The sequence below is a fragment of the Cydia fagiglandana genome, chromosome 24 (genome assembly GCF_963556715.1).
Source record: "Cydia fagiglandana chromosome 24, ilCydFagi1.1, whole genome shotgun sequence".
NCBI lineage: Eukaryota > Metazoa > Arthropoda > Insecta > Lepidoptera > Tortricidae > Cydia > Cydia fagiglandana.
Window position 1 is genome coordinate 939,883 of NC_085955.1, and position 25,199 is coordinate 965,081.

Consider the following 25,199-nt stretch of genomic DNA (forward strand, 5'->3'; position numbering starts at 1 on the left):
AAATTGAAATTGAGTAAGGTTGCTTAAGCTAAACATTGGTTAGCTATATATAAATGAATGATAATATTCGTGATGGTAGATTATAAAATTGTTAGTGATTATATATTATTGCCTTCAAAAACCTCATGCAAAATTGCATGTTAACTCCTAATTTCTATAAGTACCTACTACATCTCAAGCAATAAAATTCTATGTCTATTTCAAAGAATTAATCTCTTCCTAAACGATTTGTAGATGGACTAAGTCCTACTCTTAAAAAATAGTGGTGTTGATATTTTTTAATCCCACCACTCATTTAACCCATTATGCGCAGCCTGACAAGGCTGCTCAGGCTGACAAGCAGCAAAATCGTTTAGGAGTTAATATTGATGGAAGAAAAACATTACACTTCTAATAATTTTGCTCAATTTCATAATCATAGTTCCATCTAATTCTAATAATTATATAAAGATATATCCTTACTATCTAGTTAATGAGAAAATAAGTGTTACCAAAGGTTGTAAGCAGCAACACACTATCAAGAGTTGCTTATAGTTGTTGAATTCGTTAAAAATTGCATCTCATGCTAACATTTGATTTCTTTGATAGTCCTATAATAATTGAGTTTTAAGTGGTACTTGGTGCTACCTATTAATAAGAAATATATATTATATATTGGTGAAATACCTATTAATAAGAAACAAATTAATTTTGTTTCAATTATCATATGACAGGCAGTTTGATGAAATAATGATCTCTATATCTATAATGATCACTAGATCTCTAAATAATGTTGTTAACTAAATATACATATATACTGAAAATAGTTGATGATAACTAAAAAGGTACCTACTTTAAAAATGAAATCATAAATCATTGATTTCATTATTGTAAGTAATACAAAGCCAAAACAAACTTTGAATACTTATCTCTAAACATCTACAAGTAAATAATTATCATGAAGAAGTTTGTGCAGCGTAATAATAATTGGAAATTAAACGAACTTACCTGTAAGTGAAGTTCTATTTCAATTATATTAGCTGCACAAACTTCGAAATGATAATCCCTCCCGCCCAGTACCCGCGTTGTCCTGAGACAACCAGGGATTTTAATAGTGAAAAATCCCTGTCAAAGTTTAAGATAATATTGGCTTTGCTGAGTTGCGGGCCAAGCTGTCATATCAGTTGGCATATTCACTGCCAGCGCGAGCTACGAGCGAAGCTGATAATATGCGTTTTCCGCTTTGTAGCGACAAGCGCCTAAGACTAGAGAACCTGCCTAGGTAGCGGGTCACTGGCAGTGAAAGTATTATGTCTTGGCTTGTTACTCTAAACTAAATGAGGGCGACAGAAGCGGCGCGCGCGCGGGGGCGCGACTATGCGTTCAGAAATCTGATACAAAATTTTGAATTCTCGTTGAGAAATTTTAAAATTTTAGGTACTCTGAATACTTAACATGGCCAGAGGCTGAATGATATTACGCCTACTACAAGTAAATAATTATCATTTCGAAGTTTGTGCAGCTAATATAATTGAAATAGAACTTCACTTACAGGTAAGTTCGTTTAATTTCCAATAAACTGACATATAGTTGGTCAAGCAAAAATGCGCGAGTTGGTAGAAAAAAGCGCGAAATTCTTGACTCTGACGACGGCTCTGACTATTATAGAACCGTCGAGCTGATCTGATGATGGAGACAGGAGGTAGATCTTTCTTTGAATTTAATTCATCATTGTATTATAAATAATTAATCTATTAGTCATATGCCTTATGGGAATATAGTTCAGAGCCGGAAACTGCTACCAACTTTTAGTATGTTGTTGGGCATGGCATTGGGTCTCCAAAACTGCCGGGAGACGGCGGCGCCGGCCATCTACTTCAGCGGAATGACGTCATCAAAATGACTCCCGCTTCGTTGCGAATATTGCATACTGCACCCAAATTATGCATAGCACATACACGTGTGGGGTATTAAATGAAAGCCAATTAAATAAACTATATTTTATTCATACAAAGTGTATCAAAAAATGCAACAGTTTAAGAGAAATTTACAAAATAATAAAAATCACGTAAAAAAATATTCGATTATTTGGGTTTTACAACCAAACCAAAAGTCGGACGATAAAGCAATGTACTACAACATTAAAGATGACGTCTCAAGCCATACACTGATATCAATAAAATCAAAATTGGACCAAATATGTGGAAATTATGCATTAAAATGTAGATATTCGCCCATACAAAGGCATAAAAGTTAACAAAATCAAAATTGGTCATTTTCAGGATAATCCGCATAAGCTTCTAGTATGTTATTAGCAATATGACCTGGAGTCTAAAACTGCCGGGAGACCATCTCTGTTGTTCCTCAGTTACAAATAATGACGTCATATAAATAATCACTGCCGAATTTCGTAAAATGTAAATTATAGCTATACCACGAGTCTCACATACACGTGAGTTACATGTAACGAAAGTTTATTAAATGTATTATGATTCACCTAAACATTGTTTGTAAAAAAAATGTACGGTTTCAGAGCTAGAAACAACGAAATACCACTTTTTATGGAAAAAGTAGATATGTATCAATTTTATAGCTAAACTAAAACCGTCAAAAAAATTTTGCGTATAACATTTGAAAAACTTGTTATTCAACTATATATCACAATTTAAATTTTACATTTCCGACAAAAACTGTGGAAGTTGTGGAAAAAAAACTAAAGCGCCCCAACAATTCTACCTTAATGCGCTCATATTATGCAAAGAATAGTTCTATTTATCGAGTATTAAATGAATGAACATTACATAAAATACATGAAAACGACATTTTAAAATGGAACCTTAATTAAAAAAATAATAATTTAGTTGATAAGTAAGCAAAATACTGTTTCTTTAAGTACCTAATCTCCTCCTTTCAAAGTCGGTTAAAATGTGGCTTTTGTGACCTGGGCTACAAAGACAAATAAATTGACACCTCATTTATCAAAATCAGTTCAGTTGTTTCATGTAAAAAATACATAATTACATACGTAGATAGCAGTTCCTGTTGTAGTTGCGGTAAATATTAATATGAAATAGACTCTTATTGTCATGGCCTAACGCTACATTATTAGAGAAATGTAAAGTTACATGCCAGTAAGTAGGTACATGCCTAATACAAAATGCCTTATCGAGGTAAATGCCCTATCAGTTCACTTATACATAATTATATATTTAAGCCTCGATTAGCCTTGTACATACATACATCACTGGCTCAGTGACCCAAAGCAAAGAGGATCTTCTTATAAAAGTGGAATCTTGAGTGGTGCAAGGGTTTCAAGGCTGAGCTGAGAAGGCTGGCAGAATTTTCCCTCTGATCCTCCCTCTGATCATTCGAAGCCTCCATAAGGCATCTTGCTAACTCATCGAGGCGACGCCCGCTAGGCCTGCTAACATCTACGGCCTGAGAGTTTCAACGTTAGATGCCAAGCCACGCCAGGCCATAATAGTAAAGGTCTAATTATTGAATTTTTATTTTTTGTCCGACTACGGCAGAATTTGCTATCTATGCGTGCATGTGTAGGTACCGTTTGCATGAAACTACTGAACTGATTTTGATAAATGAGGTGTCAATTTATTTGTCTTTGTAGCCCAGGTCACAAAAGCTACATTTTAACCGACTTTGAAAGGAGGAGATTAGGTACTTAAAGAAACAATATTTTGCTTACTTATCAAGTAAATTATTATTTTTTTTATTATGGTTCCATTCGAAAATGTCGTTTTCATGTATTTTATGTAATGTTCATTCATTTAATACTCGATAAATAGAACTATTCTTTGCATAATATGAGCGTATTAAGGTAGAATTGTTGGGGCGCTTTAGTTTTTTTTCCACAACTTCCACAGTTTTTGTCGGAAATGTAAAATTTAAATTGTGATATATAGTTGAATAACAAGTTTTTTAAATGTTATACGCAAAATTTTTTTGACGGTTTTAGTTTAGCTATAAAATTGATACATATCTACTTTTTCCATAAAAAGTGGTATTTCGTTGTTTCTAGCTCTGAAACCGTACATTTTTTTTACAAACAATGTTTAGGTGAATCATAATACATTTAATAACCTTTCGTTACATGTAACTCACGTGTATGTGAGACTCGTGGTATAGCTATAATTTACATTTTACGAAATTCGGCAGTGATTATTTATATGACGTCATTATTTGTAACTGAGGAACAACAGCGATGGTCTCCCGGCAGTTTTAGACTCCAGGTCATATTGCTAATAACATACTAGAAGCTTATGTGGATTATCCTGAAAATGACCAATTTTGATTTTTTTAACTTTTATGCATTTGTATGGGCGAATATCTACATTTTGATGCATAATTTCCACATATTTGGTCCAATTTTGATTTTATTGATATCAGTGTATGGCTTGAGACGTCATCTTTAATGTTGTAGTACATTGCTTTATCGTCCGACTTTTGGTTTGGTTGTAAAACCCAAATAATCGAATATTTTTTTACGTAATTTTTATTATTTTGTAAATTTCTCTTAAACTGTTGCATATTTTGATACACTTTGTATGAATAAAATATAGTTTATTTAATTGGCTTTCATCTAATACCCCACACGTGTATGTGCTATGCATAATTTGGGTGCAGTATGCAATATTCGCAACGAAGCGGGAGTCATTTTGATGACGTCATTCCGCTGAAGTAGGTGGCCGGCGCCGCCGTCTCTCGGCAGTTTTGGAGACCCAATGCCATGCCTAACAACATACTAAAAGTTGGTAGCGGTTTCCGGCTCTGAACTATCTCTGCGACCGTTTCCCATAAGGCATGGCACTATATACCGAAAAACGTAATTGAAGACCAAAAAAGCTACTACAGATATGTCACTGTCAAAACTGTCAATGTCACTTATGTCACTATCAAGTAAACATTCCAGGTTTCGCCAACCTTTTTCTAATATCCTTATTTATATTGGCATTGATAAAAAAAGTTTTTGTCAAAACTATACAACTTTTGTCGCCGACTGCACTTTATTTCCAACAATTAACTAACATTGATTGATACAATTCTAACGAGCTAAGTATAAATAGTAAATACTATAAGGTTCTTCAATCACAGAATAGGATACCTACTCGACTATATAGAGGAAGAGTCATTTTAATAGTGACAATAGGTACAAGAAGTAAAACGCTTATTATCGTCTCTAACACTTAAATCTGTATCGTTACGTACGATGTCTCGCGTTACTTCTTACTGTGGAATTAACCAGTCTCCTCGTGAGAGTCATGATCCATTAAATACACACTATTATTCTGCGATCTCGTTGATTTTGCTAAAATATGTATGTAAGATAAAACACATCAGAGTTTGTTCGTAATTATTTGTAAATGAATGCACCAAATGTTATGAATACCTGAAGTGATACCAGCACAATACCAGCTTTGCAACCAAAAGTCACGGATATTTAAGTTTTTATTAGCTCGTCTTGTATTTATGTAAAAATAAGTAAATAAAAGTACTTTCTTAAATCGTAGGAGTAAAATTACCAATTAATAATTTATATCAGTGTGTTTATTTATAAAAAAGGAATTTACTATCTAACAATTAATTTATTGCAGTGGCAACATTGTCGTAGTTTTTTTGGTCTTCAATTACGTTTTTCGGTATACAATATAATCTTACTTGTTCTTCGACAGTATATATGTCCCTGTGCGAGTCTCCGAGCGTGCGATCCAAGAGCTGTATATATTTCTCTTTGTATTTGTGTTGGGAGCGGCTTGTGACGTCACGACACACGTCGTAAGATGTCGCCTCGCCGCGGAGGATGCCGCGAACGTGCCGCATCTGAAAACGTGCACGAGTGTTGGCCGGTCGAAGTAATTTACAGATGGCGCCAGCATAGCTCGCCATGTCAGTCATTATAGTCTGTATCTTAAGGGGCTCCCCCACGCCAATGACCTTCGATCTGAATCCCTTAGTTTTCTTATGTTTCTTGTAGCTTATCATATTAACAGCGACGGCTTTAAGCAATATAGTATCCCATATTTACTTTAAAGTTCATTGTCTTCGAGATATTTGGCATCAAAGTTGAACAATTTTAGGCTAAAAAACTGGTTTTCTGGCCATAACTTTTGTGTTAATTAGTTTAAAATTAAAACCTTGGACACGATTTTCGACGATTCAAAGACGAACCCAAATATGTAGATTTCGTACATGTAAGATCCTTTACTGCAAACTAGATACGAAAAAAGTGTTTTTTTTGACAATGTTTAAAAAATTCATAAAAAAATAAGTATTCATTTTTTTCAAAATCCGGTGGACAAAACCCGGTCCACCGGACCCGGTTCCGGTTCCGGTATCCGATGGATAAAAGATTGAAGAACCGATAGCCGTTTGTTTTATAATTCTATATGTAGTGCAAAAAAAGGAAATACGATTCAAAACTTGTCAAAAATCGATGAAAACCTCGGGTAGCCCCTTAAGGTATTTAAATAAAAGTAAACAAGCAATTTGTACATTTTCGGGTATAGTTCGTTTTTTTTAGGAAACGAACTATAGGTTGATCTGTGTAAGATGTCCCCTAATATTTTTATTTATTTATTTATATATTCTAATGTTACCTGGTCTTCTATCTCGGGCTCCATCCAGTGGAAAGCGACGCGGATGGCGGCCTCGAGCAGGAGGGCGAAGCCCCGCATGGCTGACAGTGATGACTGCAAACGGGCTTCCAGCACTGCAAGAAATCAATCAGTAATATTCTAATCCGTTTTTTCTCAGATTAGGAATTTTATAACCTCAAAAGTAGTGGTATTTAACTTTTTTCCTCTAAACTTAAATCTGAGTAACTATGCACTGAACTGTAGGTTCCGCAATATTATGGCTCCTCTACACGATGGGCCAACGCCGGCCACTCCAAGGGAGGCATTTATGCGTTAGAGGGAGCAAGTGATATTGCTATCTCATTCTACCGCATGGCTGCGTCCCTTGGAGTGGCCGGCGGTGGCCCATCGTGTAGAGGAGTCTTTAGATATCATAGGAACCCTAGTATTTCGAAAGAAAATGTTAATTATAGTTATAGTTATAAAACATCTGTGTGGCTAATTACATTGAAATTCGTCTAGGCGTTTTGCGTGATGTAGAAATTTTCGCTATTCTAGAACTTCCTCTTTTCAGCCTGTGATGTTTTAAATTTTTAGTAAAAACCTTATTTTTTCTCTCAAAATACAACTCTAAGAAGACATTATAAAATGATGTAAAAAAACATTAAATAATTTTACGGTTTAGACTCTCACTTGTTTTTAATCACTCGCGCAACTCGTTATTGAACGTTAGGATGTCTCACAACAGTTTAAATTCGATTATGTAAAAAAACAACAGGTTGAACTCCGGGAGTGCCGGCAGAAGTGAAAACTCAATGACATTGTAACAGTTTTTCGATCAGATCACGTGTCCGTCTTACGAATCTTACGGTCACGTGTAAGGAGTGCAAATCGGTTATTTTTTGTACGGAAATAACCGCGGTTTCGGTTAAAAACCGATTATTTCCATACAAAAAATAACCGATTTGCATTCCCTAGTCACGTGACCTGTCGCGAGTTTAACATTTTTTCCCCATCACAAAAAGCGCACAGCGCCGCTAAAGAAGTTTTCACTTCAAAAATACGGCTCTAACAAGACATTATCAAATCATGTAAAAGAAACCTTGAACATCTGAAACTGCAAGCAGGTTCCTTGTAAGCCTGGCTGGAAGCTCGGCGCGGCGCCACACGTCACCGAAGTCTACAGCCCGCACCGCGCCGGCGCGGGAACACATCATGTTCTGCAGGTGACGGTCGCCCAAACCTGCGCACGAGCATAGAGATATACAGGGTGCTTCTTGTAACAGGAGCAATAAATTAAACTAAAGGCTGTAGTCCTCAAACTGACAAACATTTGTTCAGCAACTTATGAATCCTTTAGACTTCCTCTTTTTCATACAAAATAAATATTGCCTTCAATGTACGCTGACATCAGTGTGTTTGACGTTACATGTCACGCTTTCGACATAAGTCTGTAAGGTCATGTAAACATTTTTCAAATAAAAATAAATCAATAAATAACAAAATTTCCAATACCTTGCCTCTTAGAATAAACTTTAAAGTGTAATAAAAATCAAAACATGAGTTATTTTCAAAAGTTGCTGAACAAATGTTGGTCAGTTTGAGGAGTACAGCCTACAGTTTAATTTATTGCTCCTGTTACAGTAAACACACTGTATAGTAAGATTAGAGTGCTCAGTTCATACATCAGCCTTGGTACCAAAAAGACTATTATTTTCGCAGTCGACATCTAGCACCGAGTAGCGGAATTATCAGTACCGCTACTTGATACTAGAATTCTCTAGTGTCGCGACTCACGAAAATTGTATTGAACAACAATTTAGAACTAATATTAAAAGCAGGAACACAGAATAAATAATAGTACTAGGTACAGAAGACTCATCAGTCTCATCACTCTCTAACAAAACGCGTCTGTTACGATCAGGACAGATATGGCCGCTAGGTGGCGACAGCGCCACGCGCGGCTTATTACTAGCCACCAAAATTGGTGTGGAACGGATGTACTTTTAGCTACCTGTAGCAAATCGACGAAATCGCGGAGTGAGCCACCCTTGGCAGGAGTTGAAAATAGAGTTCTGGTTAATCCGGTTATAATATTAGCTGAAAATTGTTGAGCATTAGAGTTTTTGGTCGTTGCAACATCTACTTCTTCTTCTTCCTCGCGTTATCCCGGCATTTTGCCACGGCTCACAAAGAAGCCTGGGGTCCGCTTGACAACTAATCCCATGATTTGACGTTGGCGCTAGTTTTTACGAAGGCGACTGCCATCTGACCTTCCAACCCAGAGGGGAAACTAGGCCTTATTGGGATTAGTCCGGTTTCCTCACGATGTTTTCCTTCACCGAAAATCGACTAGTAAATATCAAATGATATTTCGTACATAAGTTCCGAAAAACTCATTGGTGCCCGGGGTTTGAACCCGCGACCTCCGGATTGCAAGTCGCACGCTCTTACCGCTAGGCCACTAGCGCTTCCGTTGCAACATCTATTGTCAACATTAGAGTTTTGAATATACTCACCCAACAGCCAAGTGAGAAGTGTCATGTCCGCGAGAGAGTCCGTGAAATTACGTTTCTTCCAGATGAAGTCTTGAACACATGAGCTGCTCTGTTCCATAGCAGATCTAAAACAATAGTTATTTGTACAACAAGAGATCAAAGTTTGATATTTCTTCGAGTGCTTATTTAGAGTCCCGTGCAAGCGAAAGATTCTATAGTACTCGCTACGCTCGTGAATCTAATTTAGAATCTTGAGAGTAGTAAGGGATTCAAAAGCGCACGAGATGTAAATAACTTTGATCTCGTGTAGTACACAAAATTTTTCACCCTAAGCAGTGAGAACATACCTAGAGGGACAGAGATAATAGAACCCAAGTATATCGAACTTGTATTAGACCCCGCATGTTGAAATGACATTTGACTATAAAGATCACTTGAATGACATTTTGTCTCACTCAGTGAGCAAAATCGCATTTTGCTCACTGTTTTTAAGAAGCAAAGTATCCTTGTTCGAGCTGCTGAGGTGAAAATGTTATTTTGTCTTGTTTTTGTTATAAAATAAAAAAATATATATATAATTTGGTAAATTTGAAAAGCTTCTGCGTGTAAAAAACACGATTACCCAATTTACCCATTAAAAAAAATTGCGTGAAATTTTCGGTTTAGTTAAGAAAATACGTTTTCTTAGTTAGCTTAGACAGAAATATAGTAAGACAAGAGTGCTCACTCCATACAACAATTTTGTTACCAAATATATTAGAATTTTCATAGTCGACATCTAGCGTCGAGTAGCGGAATTATCAGTACTGCTACTTGACAATGTGCTGTTGGCAAAACTGCGCTGGCATACCCTAGGCCTATGGCCAACTTTAGGGCGAGGATCCATCGCATTAGTCCGGTTTTTTTTTATTTGCCGCGCCTTTCAAGTCACAAAATGTATGGTCGGACTATTTACCTTAGAGCAGATGCAGGAACCTTCGCGCAGAGTTGTTCGTGCACTTGTAAGCTGGCTGCCGGCGACTCCGCCAGGAGACCGTCGGCCGGGCGACTCACGCCGTGTAGCACTGTCACAGAATAAATAATAGTACTAGGTACAGAAAACTCACAGACTCAGGACGGATACGGCCGCTAGGTGGCGACAGCGCCACGCGCGGCTTATGGCTAGCCACCAAAATTGGTGTGGGACGGATGTACTTCTAGCTATCTGTTGCCATAGACTAGGAAACCTCTAGACCGAGTTTAGAGCAATTATTTCATGAAACCGATGATGCCAAAAATGCGGGGGTGCGCGGGACGAGGTGAGCGAAGTCCCGTGCAGTGATTGGTCCGTTCAAAGACACGGCCGTCACACAAAGACACTTTCGACTCGAACATGGAGTAAATTATCTGTTGCAAAGCGACGAAATCGCGGAGTGAGCCACGCCTGGCACTATGGACGCACATTTAACGTTAGAACTACCCAACTTCTTCGGAACAAATCAAGTCATTTTTAATTGTTTTTGCACATTATTTTTTTAGCATAAATGATATTTTGACATCATAATAACTTCATAGGTGACGTGTAGTAGGTGTCACATGGTAGCAAAATTATTTCCAGCTCGGGCGTAACACTTGAATCCCACAGCTCAGGGTTCTACTTTTGAATACTTCGTTCAGGATTCAATGTACGCCCTAGTCGTATAATATGCCATTTTGCTCTCTTGTGACACAATCTACAATTATACTCTGTACCTTTAGGTACTTAAATAAAAATAAACAAATCATTTGTACATTTTCTGGTAGTTACAACATTTGTTGGATAACCAAATTGAAAAAAAAAATGAAAAAAATGAAAAAAATATTTATTCAGCAAAAAGTAATTACAAAGTTGATAAACATTGGTAACCGCACTAGGCACGCCTGTATCGCGGTGACCAATAACATATAATGTTATAACTAAATTATTATTACGCTGCACAAACTTCTTCATGATAATTATTTACTTGTAGTAGGCGTAATATCATTCAGCCTCTGGCCATGTTAAGTATTCAGAGTACCTAAAATTTTAAAATTTCTCAACGAGAATTCAAAATTTTGTATCAGATTTCTGAACGCATAGTCGCGCCCCCGCGCGCGCGCCGCTTCTGTCGCCCTCATTGACGAGTCCGGTTAATACACGACCAAATAATGTACAGCCCAATAATAGGCGTCCACTTTTTTGGATGCGTATTATTGGGTTGTACACTACTGCCCTGTTCAAAGAGTGGCTTCGTATTATTGGCACGGACCGAGCTTGTACACCCTGATAACGCTCAACCCAATAATACACGACCCAATAATACGAATCCATTTAGTGGACGCCGAATATTGGTCGCATATTATTGGCCCGTACCGATAATGTTCGACCCGGGATTGCTCAACCCAAGAATGTACAGCCCAATAATTGGCGTCCACTTTTCGCTCCACACCACAGACTATAAATATTTGACACATAGAGTGATATTCTAGGGATGGGGCGACGATTTTTAAGTTTACGATTCAGTAATGTTGCCATGCGCAAAAAATAAGCAGATAATGGTAAGGTTAAGTAGCTAACATATTATCGCACCGCACCGCGATCTTGGTGCGTCGCGCCCATAAGTAAGAGCGAGAAAGAGATATATTTTTCTTCAGCCCGCTCCAGACTATGCGCGTGAATCGCGGGCGAAGCCGCGAACGCGAGTGTGGAGTCGATTTCGCTGTCTGCGAACATCGACGCCACACTTGCGTTCGTGGCTTCGCGCCGCAATTCGCGCACGAGTGTGGAGGGGGCTTTCCAGACGGAAACAATTGTTCGATCCATGAAATGTATACTTGGTCAAGCAGATCTGGTCAGTAGAAAAAGGCGGCAAATTTGAAAAATTTAGGCGCGTAGGGATCTCTTCCCATAGAAAATTTGAATTTCGCGCCTTTTTTTATTGATAAGATTTGCAAAACCAGCTATAATTAGAATAGAATGACAGAGAAAGGTGCCTGCAATTTGCACGCACCGCGACCCTTCGCACCGGTAAGTGAGGGCGAGAAAAAGATATCTGTTTCTCGCTCTCATTCATGAGTGCGACGCACCAGGGTCGCGGTGCGGTGCGATAGTGTGTTAGCTACTTTAAATGAGTATAGTTTTCCTGGTTCTTAGGCCCCGTTCGCACGACAGCTTTTTCAACGCGCGTTAAAAAAAGCGTTTGAATGACACAAATGGATAACCATTTATGTATTCACACGACAACGGTGACGCTTTTATTCAGTGTTGTTGGATTTTAGACTTTAAGCTTTGGTCGTTAAGTCGAATTTAGAGTGCGACCAGATTCAAGCGCTTTTTTAACGCGCGTTGAAAAAGCTGTCGTGCGAATGGGGGCTTACTGACTGTCAAATTGGTTTGACCAGAGATACATATGTTTGACGAACTATAATTAAGTCTTCGTCACACAGGCGCGTTTTACGGGTGGCGCGCGAGCGGGGCGTGAGCGTTTTATATGTAAAGTAGCTATAGGTGGTCAAGCAAATCTTGTCAGTAAAAAAAGGCGTGAAATTAAAATTTTCTATGGGACGATATCCCTTCGCGCCTACATTTTTCCAATTTGCCGCCTTTTTCTACTAACAAAGAAAAGAGATATACGTTTCTCGCTCTCACTTATGGGTGCGACACTCCAAGGTCACGGTGCGGTGCGATAGTCTGTTAAGCCCCCCATTCACACTCTACCTTGTAGTTCGCCTCGTAATCCGCCTCGTTGGGTAGGATCGTGTATGGGGGTTGCGGACTACGAGCCGTCCTACAAACTCAAGTAGGATGCCATAGTACTGGTGATGGACGGCAAAACAGAGGGCCTACCGCGAACCACGTTCGACGTGTTGCCCCTCCGTCGCGCGTGTAAATTCGTACGTAAGTGTGACAGGGCAGGGGTGCTGCCTAGCACGTCCAACGTGGTTCGCGGTAGGCCCTTAGTACCGTGTGTAAGCTATTTCTTGCTCCGTAGTCCTGTGAGGCGGACTACAAAGTAGGATGGTGTGTGAGCTATATCTTACACCGTAGTCCTGCGAGGCGGACGACAAGGTAGGAGTGTGAATGAGGGGCTTTAGTTACGCGGCGCGTCCCGCTCACGCGCCGCCCGGAAAACGCGCCTGTGTGACGAAGCCTTTACAGAGAATTCTTATTAATAGTTTTTAACAGAAGTAGACCGTTGGATCTGACCTAAGTTTCTGAGTTACACACTCTCTTTTTGTATTATTTAACGAAGACTTCCTTATTCCTTCGGGACTGATCGAATCGGTCGATTTGATCAGTAATGAAATTGGCGTCAATCTCCAATTTTAGATTTATGGTGATATTAGAGCCCTCTTAATTGAATAAACGGGTATGTCCTTAAACCACGTCCAAGACCACCGGTGGACAGGCAGCAGCGTCCCTCAAATTCGGTGTACTCGACTGCGATCGCCAACCCGCCTGCCAAGCGTGGCGATTATGGCATTCACCCCCCAAAAAAGGGGGAGGCCTATGTTCAGCAGTGGACGTCTTATGGCTGAGATGACGATGATGATGATGAAATTGAATAAATGCCCCAGAACGAAAATACTAACCTCACAAATTGGTATTCTTGCGTCCGCACCTCATTTTATCGGTAATATCGGTCATTATCGGTCATTATCGGTGGTTGAATTCGGTGAGCCAAATTGGTATTTGCGTCCGCACCTCCTGATTCGATCGGGCAATTGAATCAGATTGGCGAAAAATTGACTAATCTGGATATGCCTTTAATTGACAAGAGTTTAAAGGATATCATACAAATACGACGGAATTAAAATAAAAGGTAACTTGCTTATACTGTTGTGTATTGCTATTGAATATAGTTCGTTTTTTTTAGCATTAGAAAGAACTCCACAGAAGCAAGCGTGCAGTCTTTATCGGGCTCTTTAATTGTTAATAATTATTGAATTATCTAATGTAGCATGGTCAATACATATAATTTACTTCAAATTATTACCGCTGAAAGTGCCGGATTTGGAACCAGAAGCTTACTTCTGCGAAGTTCTTTCTAATGCTAAAAAAACGGACTATAGCTTGGATTGCTCATGATAAAATTAATCTTGATTGAATTTCTTTCAGATCAAAAATCAAGCCTCAACATCGCAATCCCTCAACTCAAAAAAAAGATTCCGATTGTTGACGCCAGAGATATAATTATTTCCAAAAAGCGTGCACAAATAACAGATGCACGTGAAATATTAGCTGAACTAGCTCACAGATTAATAATATGTGTCTACAGATTAGTATAGCCGCCCGTCATACTTTTTTTTTCTATTTATTTTTAGAGCTTGTCACTGAGGTGAACATGTCGCTCCATAAAAAACTACAAATTTATACATTCTTACAACTAACTTATTCTATATACTAAAGCCTTTCGTACAAGCTGCAATAGCATCCGACGAAGGAGCAGCCAGGACACTATTGCAGCCCCCAACATAGCATTATGGCTTACGCCCGTCATACTGGGTCATACTGAACAACTTTTTCTATCGGACCAACCCCGAAATCCCAAAAAAAATATTGGCCTTCCCATAGAAAACGTCGACATCCACTCGATCAAAATGTATGAAACGGCCAAAAAAGCTTAAGTGATTACGAAGTTGGTCCCATTATAAATGTCATAACTGAAAAATTTGAATTTGATTAGCCTAGTAGCCAATCAGGTAGCGGTGATTGCTAAAGGGGCTTATACATAGAACACGGACCTAATGTAAAGCGCCCTCCAGACTATGCGCGTGAATCGCGGGCGAAGCCGCGAACGCGAGTGTGGAGTCTAGTTTGCTGATATGCGAAATCGACTCCAGACTCGGCTTCGCGCCGCGATTCGCGCACGAGTGTGGAGCGGACTTAACGATGCATTTTTACAAATCGGTCGTTACAGCCGGTCGCAACGACGGACTCTAAGCCCCCATTCGCACGAGAGCTTTTTCAACGCGCGTTAAAAAGCGCTTGAATCTGTCCGCACTCTAAATTCGATTTAATGACCAAGGCTTAGGTAAGTCGAAAATCTAACAACGCGTGATAAAAGACCGTAGTTCTGTAGAAAGCGACCAACTTTTTATATTTGTCAAAGTGACTTACACCCTAACTCAGTAGCTTTGGTCTCTTTCTGCATTGATAAAAAAATTGAGTTGGTCGTTTTCTGCATAACTACGGTCATTTATTTAGCGCCACCGCTGTCGTGTGAATAAATACACATGTATCTATTGGTGTCTTTTTAACGCGCGTTGTAAAAGCGCCCGTGGGAATGGGGGCTAAAGGCGTATCCTGACCAGATCCTGACTAGTAAATTTTTCGCCAATCTGATTAAATTGCCCAATCGAATCAGGAGGTGCGGATGCAAACACCAACTTGGTTCGCCGAATTCAACCGCCGATATTGACCGATATTACCGATAAAATGAGGTGCGGACGGTTGAATACCAATTTGTGAGGACTGACGCCACACTGTGGGCACTGTGGGCTGAAATTAGGCTGTCATTGACATAGAAACCGAAGTTATTTTTATGTTTTCTTGATTGAAATCGGTTTTGCTAGGCATTGTTATAGTAACCTATGAATTTTAGACGATTAGGTATGAAAGTTGTGGAATGAGAGTTACGAATTAAAAAAAAAATCGGGGTGCACTCCTGGGGGCCGATTTTTTAAATTCGACTACTCGATTTCGTGTATTAAATTTCGTTCAATAATATCTCTACTACTAGGCATTTAAATTCTACTAATAGAATTGAAAACGAGTGGTCAATACCACTCGATTCCCAATTTCTATCGCTAGTATTTCAAAAATTAGCATTTCGCCGTTTTCCACAGATTTCCGAACGATCGAACGATCGAATTTCAAAAATAGGCCCCCTGGAGTGCCGACAGAAGTGAAAACTCAATGACTAGTCCAAAATGTCTGCAGCACTACCTATGTATAATTGACCCATCCTCCTTACTATTGAAAAACTTTAGTTCCGAAATTGCTGGCTAGTGAGCTTAAATTTGTAGCGTTAATTGTTTAAAATTCGAATAGAAATTGTAAAGTTACCTTGCAGACCTCGCATCTAAATATATTTGGTCATGATATTCTGAGTTTTCACTTTTATTAGCGATTTTATCAAGATGCAGCTTTATTGAATTATATTTGAATACCTAAAGTTAGAATGTAACTGAGATTCTCGTATTTCAGCCCGTACAAGATTAGAACATTGAGCTTTATTGCTTAAATAATATAAAAGTTCCAGTTTTAAATAATTCACCTGATTATGATACGTTATGACCTGGTTATGACTAAAGTTCTTTGGTGAATAACATTGTGCGTGACACATGACGTCAGCCGTCGTCGTCGTCGTTACGCGTTATGTGTTACGCTGTATCGAGTTTATCATTTTTTCCCCACCTCAAAAAGTGCTCAGCGCCGCTAAAGAAGTTTTCACTTCAAAAAAATGTATGGAGCAGGAACAAAAAATCATTATTACTTAGTCAAGAAACAAAACAAACCGTAATATCTTCGCAGGTGGTTATACTACGAATTGTTTGTGATTTTTTGGCATACTACATATTATTATATCCGTCACGGGTGCGGCTTTTTTTAAAATCATTAATTGTTTCTATGGGAAAAACACAAAAACCAAAGTCAACATAATATATATTAAGATTTTTTTTGACTGAAATGGGTCTTGCCCAGTATGTTTATGCTAAGTTGTAAGTTTCAGACGATTTGAGTCGAAAATACTAGTTATGATTTTTTTTCAAACAAAGTGTATTTAGCCGGTACAAAAAATCAAAATATCTCACAACAGTTGACTTTGGTTTTCGTGCTTTTTCCATAGAAACAATTAATGTTTTTTTTTAAAAAGCTGCACCCGTGACGGATATATGTAATATGCCAAAAAATCACAAATAATTCGTAGTATAACCATCTGCGAGAATATTACGGTTTGTTTTGCGTTTCTTGAATTTCTTGTTTCTGCACCATACATTTTTTTGAAAAAAATTCGTAACTCGACAATTTTCATTCCAAAGCGTGTAAAATTCATAGAGTCGGACCAAAAAAAGTCTGCAGCGGATTTGATAGCCCACGCAGTGCAAGTGTCATTTAAACGTCATAATTTCATAGAAGTTTGACGTTTAAAATAACACTTTCACTGCGTGGGCTATCAAATCCGCTGCAGACTTGTATAGTACGATAGCTGCCTTTTAGGACAGTAAAAAAAAAAGTGGTCGGCCAAATCCTGTGTTGGCAGGTTAATGTGTCCGACCAATTTTGTGGTACCACGTAAGAGCTACAATTTACCTCATCGAAAAATAGAATGAAACAAACGGATTATAATAGCTTAATAAGCCTGTTGACTTATGGCTTAGTCGGCCTCACCTTAGCCGGGCAGTTTTTGCAGTCCGACCACATTTATAAAGAATAATAATTTCTTTATTGAAAATATGGTTTCTTCGCAGCTTGAACTTAACTTAATAATGCTAACTGAAAAAAGTCATAAGTAAATGAGTCCATGGAGGTCTTAGAGGGCTTTAAAAAAAAGAAAACATTCAGTTCAAATTTTATTCATAAATCTATCTACTTAATATCTAAATAACGTTTTCTAACTACCGACGTGGTTTCAGAGTAACACTTACGTTGAGATGATGTCTCACAGATGTCAAAAATAAAAAGGTTTTCATCGATTTTTGACAAGTTTTGAATCGTATATCCTACTTTTCCACTACAGATAGAATGAGGAGGCATAACTGACATTTTATCACGCCAGGTGGCGCCTCCATAGTGGAGTTGCTGTCACTGTCAAATCACATACATTGTTTCCAATAAATTGTAAACATTCTCCTTTTTTAACCGACTTCCAAATCCCAAAGGAAGAGGTTATCAATGCGGTTGTATGTTTTTTTTTCTCCACAATACTGCAATAGTGTGCGACAAATTGTGGAAATATACCTATAGGATCTCCCTTTTTTCCCAAGGACCCGATATGCATAAATCGGTGAGAAAAAGCTTTGAGTACCAAAAACTAAGGCAAATGACAAAGACCGTTTGTATAGGCTGCAATTTAAGGAAGATAAATATTTTGGAAAGAGTAAATACACAGGTAAGCTAAGTTTTAACGAAGTAGTACATAATTTAGGGCATAATGGCTTGGCTACACATGCTGTATTCCATACGCATCATGACTTTGTGTACCTATCTGATGGGCGGGCGTATATGAAACGCCTTCTTGTACATGCAGGTGATCTAGGTATACACCAAAGCTTAGTTTTCAATCGAACACTTGTAATATAACAGGAAAAACTGCACGTGAGCCTTCCAAAATTTTAATAAATGGTAAAATACACAAGATAACCTCACATATATTAAGTGATTATCTTTGTATCAAATCAGCCTTTTTTCCATCAACTGTAGCATTTCTCCTTCGAAGCTCGGTTAGTAGAAAAAAAATTCCCACCTTTTACCAGTGGTAACTACTGGGAATAAAAATTCCCAGTAGGTACCACCAAACCGAGTTGGTGGTAACTACTAGGATTTTTTTTTCTCAGTAGTTACCAGTGGTAAAAGGTGGGAACTAGTGGAAATAACCCTTTTATTGTTAATAATTACTGTTAATCATAATCATCTTGTTATTTCTTCGACTCGCAAAGGCGTTATGTGCCCTTCAAACCATTTTATCTTATACATTTCATCTCTTAATGTCCAGTCACAATGTGTGGCATCAAATTTGATGCAAGTGGATTCTGCCGCACACCGCCACATTGAATTTGTGAAAGCCATCCGTAACAAGCCATACGTCAACAGGTTTATTTTAGCTATTATAATCCGTTTGTTTCATTCTATTTTTCGATGAGGTAAATTGTAGCTCTCACGTGGTACCACAAAATTGGTCGGACACAGGAACCTGCCAACACAGGATTTGGCCGACCACTTTTTTTTTACTGTCCTCAAAGGCAGCTATCGTACCATACAAGTTTCATACGATTTTTCGATAAAAAATTTTTGATGATTTTTTAATAAATTTGGTCGGACTGCAAAAACTGCCAGGTTAAGGTGAGGCCGACCAAGACATACGTCAACAGGCTTATTTTAGCTATTATAATCCGTTTGTTTCATTCTATTTTTCGATGAGGTAAATTGTAGCTCTCACGTGACCCAATAAATCTGGTCGGACTGCAAAAACTGCCAGGCTAAGGTGAGGCCGACCACTTTTTTTTACTGTCCTCAAGGTCAGGTATCCTACCATACAAGTTTCATTCTATTTTTCGATGAGGTTTTTTTTGATGAATTTTTGTCCAACGTTTTTGCCATTTGTACAAAATCTGCCAGGTTAAGCCTAGGCCGACCAAGTGCGTTGGAAGCTACTAAATGTCAGGTACCTCTACAGGGTAGGTATATTCTATTTTTTGATGAGGTTTGTTTCATGCAGCCGGCCACCTGACTATTATTAAACGTCAAAACTTCTATGAAATTATGACGTATAAATAACATTTGCACTAGTTGCACTGCACTGCTTATAATGCTATCAAAATCATTGCAGAATTTTCTTGGTCTAACTCTATTCATTCACCAGTCAAGCTAACATGTAGATACAGGGTCAACCAAAACAGCCAAAAACGCGAGCGCAGCGAGCCCCAAATTTTTTGTTGACAATATCGCAAGGCTGGGTATCGATCTTCACCTGGGCCTAAAAGTCTGAAGTGCCCCCGTGAGGGGAACTTTCATGTGGAGTCAAAGCCGTGCTTCAGGCTTCAGGATAAGTAGTTGAGCACAGACTCCAACCTTCGGTCGGACACTAGTTTTGTGTGAGGAGAGAGATTAAACAACGATGCTGGCGGAACCGACGCTTCTATGACGTTACAAATACAAACCCGTAACGGTTCTTGCGGCCCTCAATTTACCGGATTTTTCTTTGATTTACCGGTATTATTGATTGACATTTCGGGCTTTTACCGATCAGCATCGGTAAAACTTGGGGTTTTCCGGTAAATCCTAGGTTTTACCGTACTTCGGGCTTATGTACAATTAAACGACGCATTAACACGGCAGGTGCACTTCGCCCCCCTCATCTTGGCAATGGCCGCGTAAAGCATCATCATCAGGCCTTTTATATATTTACAGATGATTAAAATAATTAAGCAGCATCTGTGATCTAGCGACAGGACCGCTCGTGGCTATATATATATATGACACAATTTTTGAACGGCATAATCGTCCACATTTCTGTCAAGTAATACGAGGGTCCGCACCAGGGATGTTGCGAATATTCGCATCCGCATCCGCGGAACATCCGCATTATTTTCAACATCCGCATTCGCATAAAATCGATGCGGAGCATCCGCATGATGCGGATGTCGACCAATAGTAGGTACCTAACAGGAACGTCCCTAATAGCATTTTCTTGTAGGGATTTTGTTGGGCCTTTGTTTACGTATTAGTTGGGCAACCGTTATATTTGGCCGTACGATTTGCTGGAGGGCCCTCGACAAAGGCCCTCCCGAAGATTCCCAACAGAGGGCCATAAGAGTAATTTTTTCGTTGGGCCTATTTAAATAAATCATACAATTATTCAACGGTGGTGGTTTTGGTTGGGCCGTGGTTGGGCCAATACACATTTGTTTGATGGTTGGTTAATTGTTATATTTGGCCGTACGATTTGCTGGAGGGCCCTCGACAAAGGCCCTCCCGAAGATTCCCAACAGAGGGCCATTAGAGTAATTTTTTTCGTTGGGCCTATTTAAATAAATCATACAATTATTCAACGGTGGTGGTTTTGGTTGGGCCGTGGTTGGGCCTATACACATTTGTTTGATGGTTGGTTAATTGTTACATTTGGCCGTATGGCTTGCTGTAGGGCCAACTGCAAAAAATTAAAAAAGGGCAATTTTTTCGTTGTGCTTGTTTGCAAATTCAACAATTACCCAACGGCAAGTCAGGTAGGTCGGTAGGTAGTCGTGCACCAGGTTGAAGGCCCAACACAGCTTGTCCCACAAAGGGCCAACATTGTAACTTTAACGTTGGGCCTTGTGGAGGATTCTTACAATTGAGAAAATGTTGGTAAAATACAAATTTTTAAATTTATGTATAAATTTTATAGTTGTAGCTATTAGATTTATAAGTTACTTGTAAAAAATATTATGATTATATCCGGAATAATCGAGAAAATAACTATAACTTCGATGTTTGGAGACAGTAACGCCATCTAGTGACGCCACAAGCAAACTCAACTGGTAGCTATTTTGATGACGTCACGCAGCCCCTGGCCTCTGTTAAAATGCTCGTGTGATATTTATTTATTTGTTTATGGTGTTACACTCTGTCAAGCCATTTCCGTCATTAGAAAAGAGCGACAAATTTAAAAAATGTAGGCGTGAAGGGTTGTCGTCCCATAGAAAATTTGAATTTCGCGACCTTTTCTAGTGACAAACTTGCTTGACCGGCTATAGTTATAAATGCGACATTTGGCCTCACTGGGCCATCGAATGATATCGTTGGTTAGCCAACGTTACTAAAATACACAAAGGCCCATTGTTGGGCTTCAGTGCCACTGCCAATGTTGGTAAATGCGATATATGTCATCATTGGGCCAAAGAATATTATCGTTGTTTAGCCACCGATACCAAAATACACACAGGCCCATTGTTGGGCATCAGTACCACAGCCAATGTTGGTAAATGCGATATTTGTGCTCACTGGGCCAACGAATGTTATCGTTGTTTAGCCACCGGTACCAAAATACACAAAGGCCCATTGTTAGGCGTCAGTGCCACAGCCAATGTTGGTAAATGCGATATTTGTCATCATTGGGCCATCGGATGATATCGTTAACTAGCCAACGTTATCAAAATACACAAAGGCCCATTGTTGGGCATCCGTGCCACAGCCAATGTTGGTAAATGCGATATTTGTGCTCACTGGGCCAACGAATGTTATCGTTGTTTAGCCACCGGTACCAAAATACACAAAGGCCCATTGTTAGGCGTCAGTGCCACAGCCAATGTTGGTAAATGCGATATTTGTCATCATTGGGCCATCGGATGATATCGTTAACTAGCCAACGTTACCAAAATACACAAAGGCCCATTGTTGGGCATCCGTGCCACAGCCAATGTTGGTAAATGCGGTATTCGTCACCATTGGGCCAACGAATGTTATCGTTGTTTAGCGAACGGTAGCAAAATACACAAAGGCCCTTTGTTGGGCATCAATGCTACAGCCAATGTTGGTAAATGCGATATTTGTCGTCATTGGGCCATCGTATGATATTGTTGATTAGCCAACGTTACCAAAATAAACAAAGGCCCATTGTTGGGCATCAGTGCCACAGCCAATGTTGGTAAATGCGATATTTGTCATCGTTGGGCCATCGGATGATATCGTTGATTAGCCAACGTTACCAAAACACACAAAGGCCCATTTTTGGGCATCAATGCTACAGCCAATGTTGGTAAATGCGATATTTGTCGTCATTGGGCCATCGGATGATGTCGTTGATTAGCCAACGTAACCAAAATAAACAAAGGCCCGTTGTTGGGCATCAATGCTACAGCCAATGTTGGTAAATGCGATATTTGTCGTCATTGGGCCATCGGATGATATCGTTGATTAGCCAACGTTACCAAAATAAACAAAGGCCCATTGTTGGGCATCAGTGCCACAGCCAATGTTGGTAAATGCGGTATTCGTCACCATTGGGCCAACGAATGTTATCGTTGTTTAGCGAACGGTAGCAAAATACACAAAGGCCCATTGTTGGGCATCACTGCCACTGCCAATGTTGGTAAATGCGATATATGTCATCATTGGGCCAACGAATATTATCGTTGTTTAGCCAACGTTACCAAAATACACAAAGGCCCATTGCTGGGCATCTGTGCCACAGCGAATGTTGGTAAATGCGATGGTGGGCCAATACAAAATTAATGTTGGCTACGGAACGAACCTCATCCCAACGTTTTCCCTACCGTTGGCACCGTGGGCCCCAACGAAAATGCTACTAGGGGTATTAGAGACGGCACCGCTGGCGTAAGTGTAAAGGCTCCAGTACACAGTGGTCAAGGATGGTCCATGCCAAGCCATGCTTTGCAATGCGCAACAGTAGGCCTATATCACGTAGGTGTTCACACAATGGTGCATCAAAAAAAAAAAATTGCAGGCTCTGATTCATATAAATCTATAATAAACTGATAAGTCTCTTCATTGCTCCACAATGATGACATTTTGTGCTATTAACATTGAATCAAGCGGTCAAAAATTCAAGAAACTAAACAAACAATGGCGACTGTGTGAACACCACAGGCCACGGTACGCCACGATTCCTTTGAAGTGTGCCAAAAAACCGACAACTCCCCGATTGCTCACCACGGCTGATACAACTGACGGCAGTCGTCCGCCATTGCATACCATAGCATAGCCCCCTGTACACAATGGCCAGGGTGTGGCATGGCCCATCCTTCACTGTGTACTGGGGCCTTTAGGTAATTTCGTCATTATATATAACGAAATCGTCTAGATCCCGAAAAACCGGCCAAGTTATTGTTTATTAAATAAAACACACCTATGTGACGTCCCACAGGTAAAGGTACCTTATGGCGGTTGGCGCTTACGCTATTATTAACGCCGCTCCAATATTATTGCGGCGCCATGCGACGTAAGCGCCAGCCGCCATAAGGTACCTTTTGCCGTGGAACGTCACCTATATTCTTGTTCAAATACTAAACGGTTCGTTTTTTTTTAAATAAAAAATACTAAATATGTAACATTTGACGTTTTTTGAGTACCAAATCTTGACATCCGCATCCGCATCCGCGGATGTGAGGCTTTAAATATCCGCATCCGCGGATGTCATAAAAAATCTGCATCCGCAACATACCTGGTTCGCATTAAGGCGACCCTCATCGCACATATATGTCTTATTGCTCGTTTTCGGGCCAAGTCTTGAAACCAGGACCTAACATTGGTTACGCGACCTCTTAAAAGGTGTTCTTCCACTCAACGCGGTGTGTTGCTAGGTCTTTCCATGAGTTGCAGTGCTTTATTGTTAAACGCAATCATATTACGCTTTACGCAGTCTTTAAAGCGGAGTAATGACGTCTTACGTTGCACTTGCCTAATAGCACTGTCCATTCGTTAAACATGCCCTAGCCGCCGCAAACGTCTCTGTTTGAGTAGCGCGGTCTCAGATTATAAGCGCGGTGATACTAGGAAGCTTAGCAAACTCCAGCGCACTTTCGTTGGTAACCAGTAACCCCCCAAGTAGCACAGATTAGCTGTATAGCAGCCGCATAATGAAGTACGAATACGCTTGAAGCTGTAATAAAAAAGCTGCATAAGAGCTGTATAATCCTCTTTTCAGCTTTTATAACTCTTAAATGGGCACAAATTATGCAGCCTTAAGTTCACATAGCTGTTTAAGAGCATTGTAGCAGCAATTTAATGGAATTATAAGGGGTAACAGGAGTTATAAGAAGTGTATATTGACTGGGTAAGAGACCACCAGTTACCCTTTATTCAGTTAATATGTCACATGTGCGCCCTAATACCGGGAAAGATTGACGTTGGGCTGAATAAAAGATAATTATTAACATACTTTTACACCTCTGCCTTAAAAAACATATTTATATTGAAGCAAAAACCTTTAGCGCAACAACACCATAAGTCATTTTGTTAAAGTGTTTAGTTAAATGTTAGTATATGATCTTTTATATATTAATGTGAGAAAGATGTTTGGGAATGCAAGTTTATTGACATTATATATATACATTATCTAAGAAAATTTCAATGCGCCACGAGAATAATCAGGATTTATCTAAATTAATGATATAAATAAGCTATTGTGTAAAAACTATTTTAGTGGTTTGGACGGAATTATGAGATAAAAAGTTAATAATACGTTATAGGAAGTGCTAAACTAGTGATTTAGGTTAAGAACTCATGCACAAAACGTTATTGTTGCCCCTAAAAGTTGGAAAAGTAATTTAAATTTTGTAGGTTATATACAATAAAATGGCGGTCAATGTTGAAAAGCAACGTGAACCGTTAAAATTCTAATATGCAGCATACGACTGTTATATATCTGATTAAGATACTTAAATGAACCACTATAAAGTCCAAGTCGTTCTT

General features: G+C 39.2%; 1 protein-coding gene across 1 annotated transcript in view; it reads right to left on the reverse strand.

Moving 5' to 3' along the window:
* Positions 1 to 25,199, reverse strand: part of LOC134676248 (DNA-dependent protein kinase catalytic subunit-like) — a 92,619-nt gene that overhangs the window by 4,288 nt on the left and 63,132 nt on the right. Inside the window, exons 12-16 of the mRNA XM_063534597.1 lie at positions 10,023 to 10,131; positions 9,089 to 9,192; positions 7,672 to 7,812; positions 6,591 to 6,703; positions 5,653 to 5,814 (exon numbers count right to left, since the gene is read on the reverse strand). Coding sequence (XP_063390667.1) covers positions 5,653 to 5,814; positions 6,591 to 6,703; positions 7,672 to 7,812; positions 9,089 to 9,192; positions 10,023 to 10,131 — 629 coding nt within the window. The remainder of the gene's footprint in view (positions 1 to 5,652; positions 5,815 to 6,590; positions 6,704 to 7,671; positions 7,813 to 9,088; positions 9,193 to 10,022; positions 10,132 to 25,199) is intronic.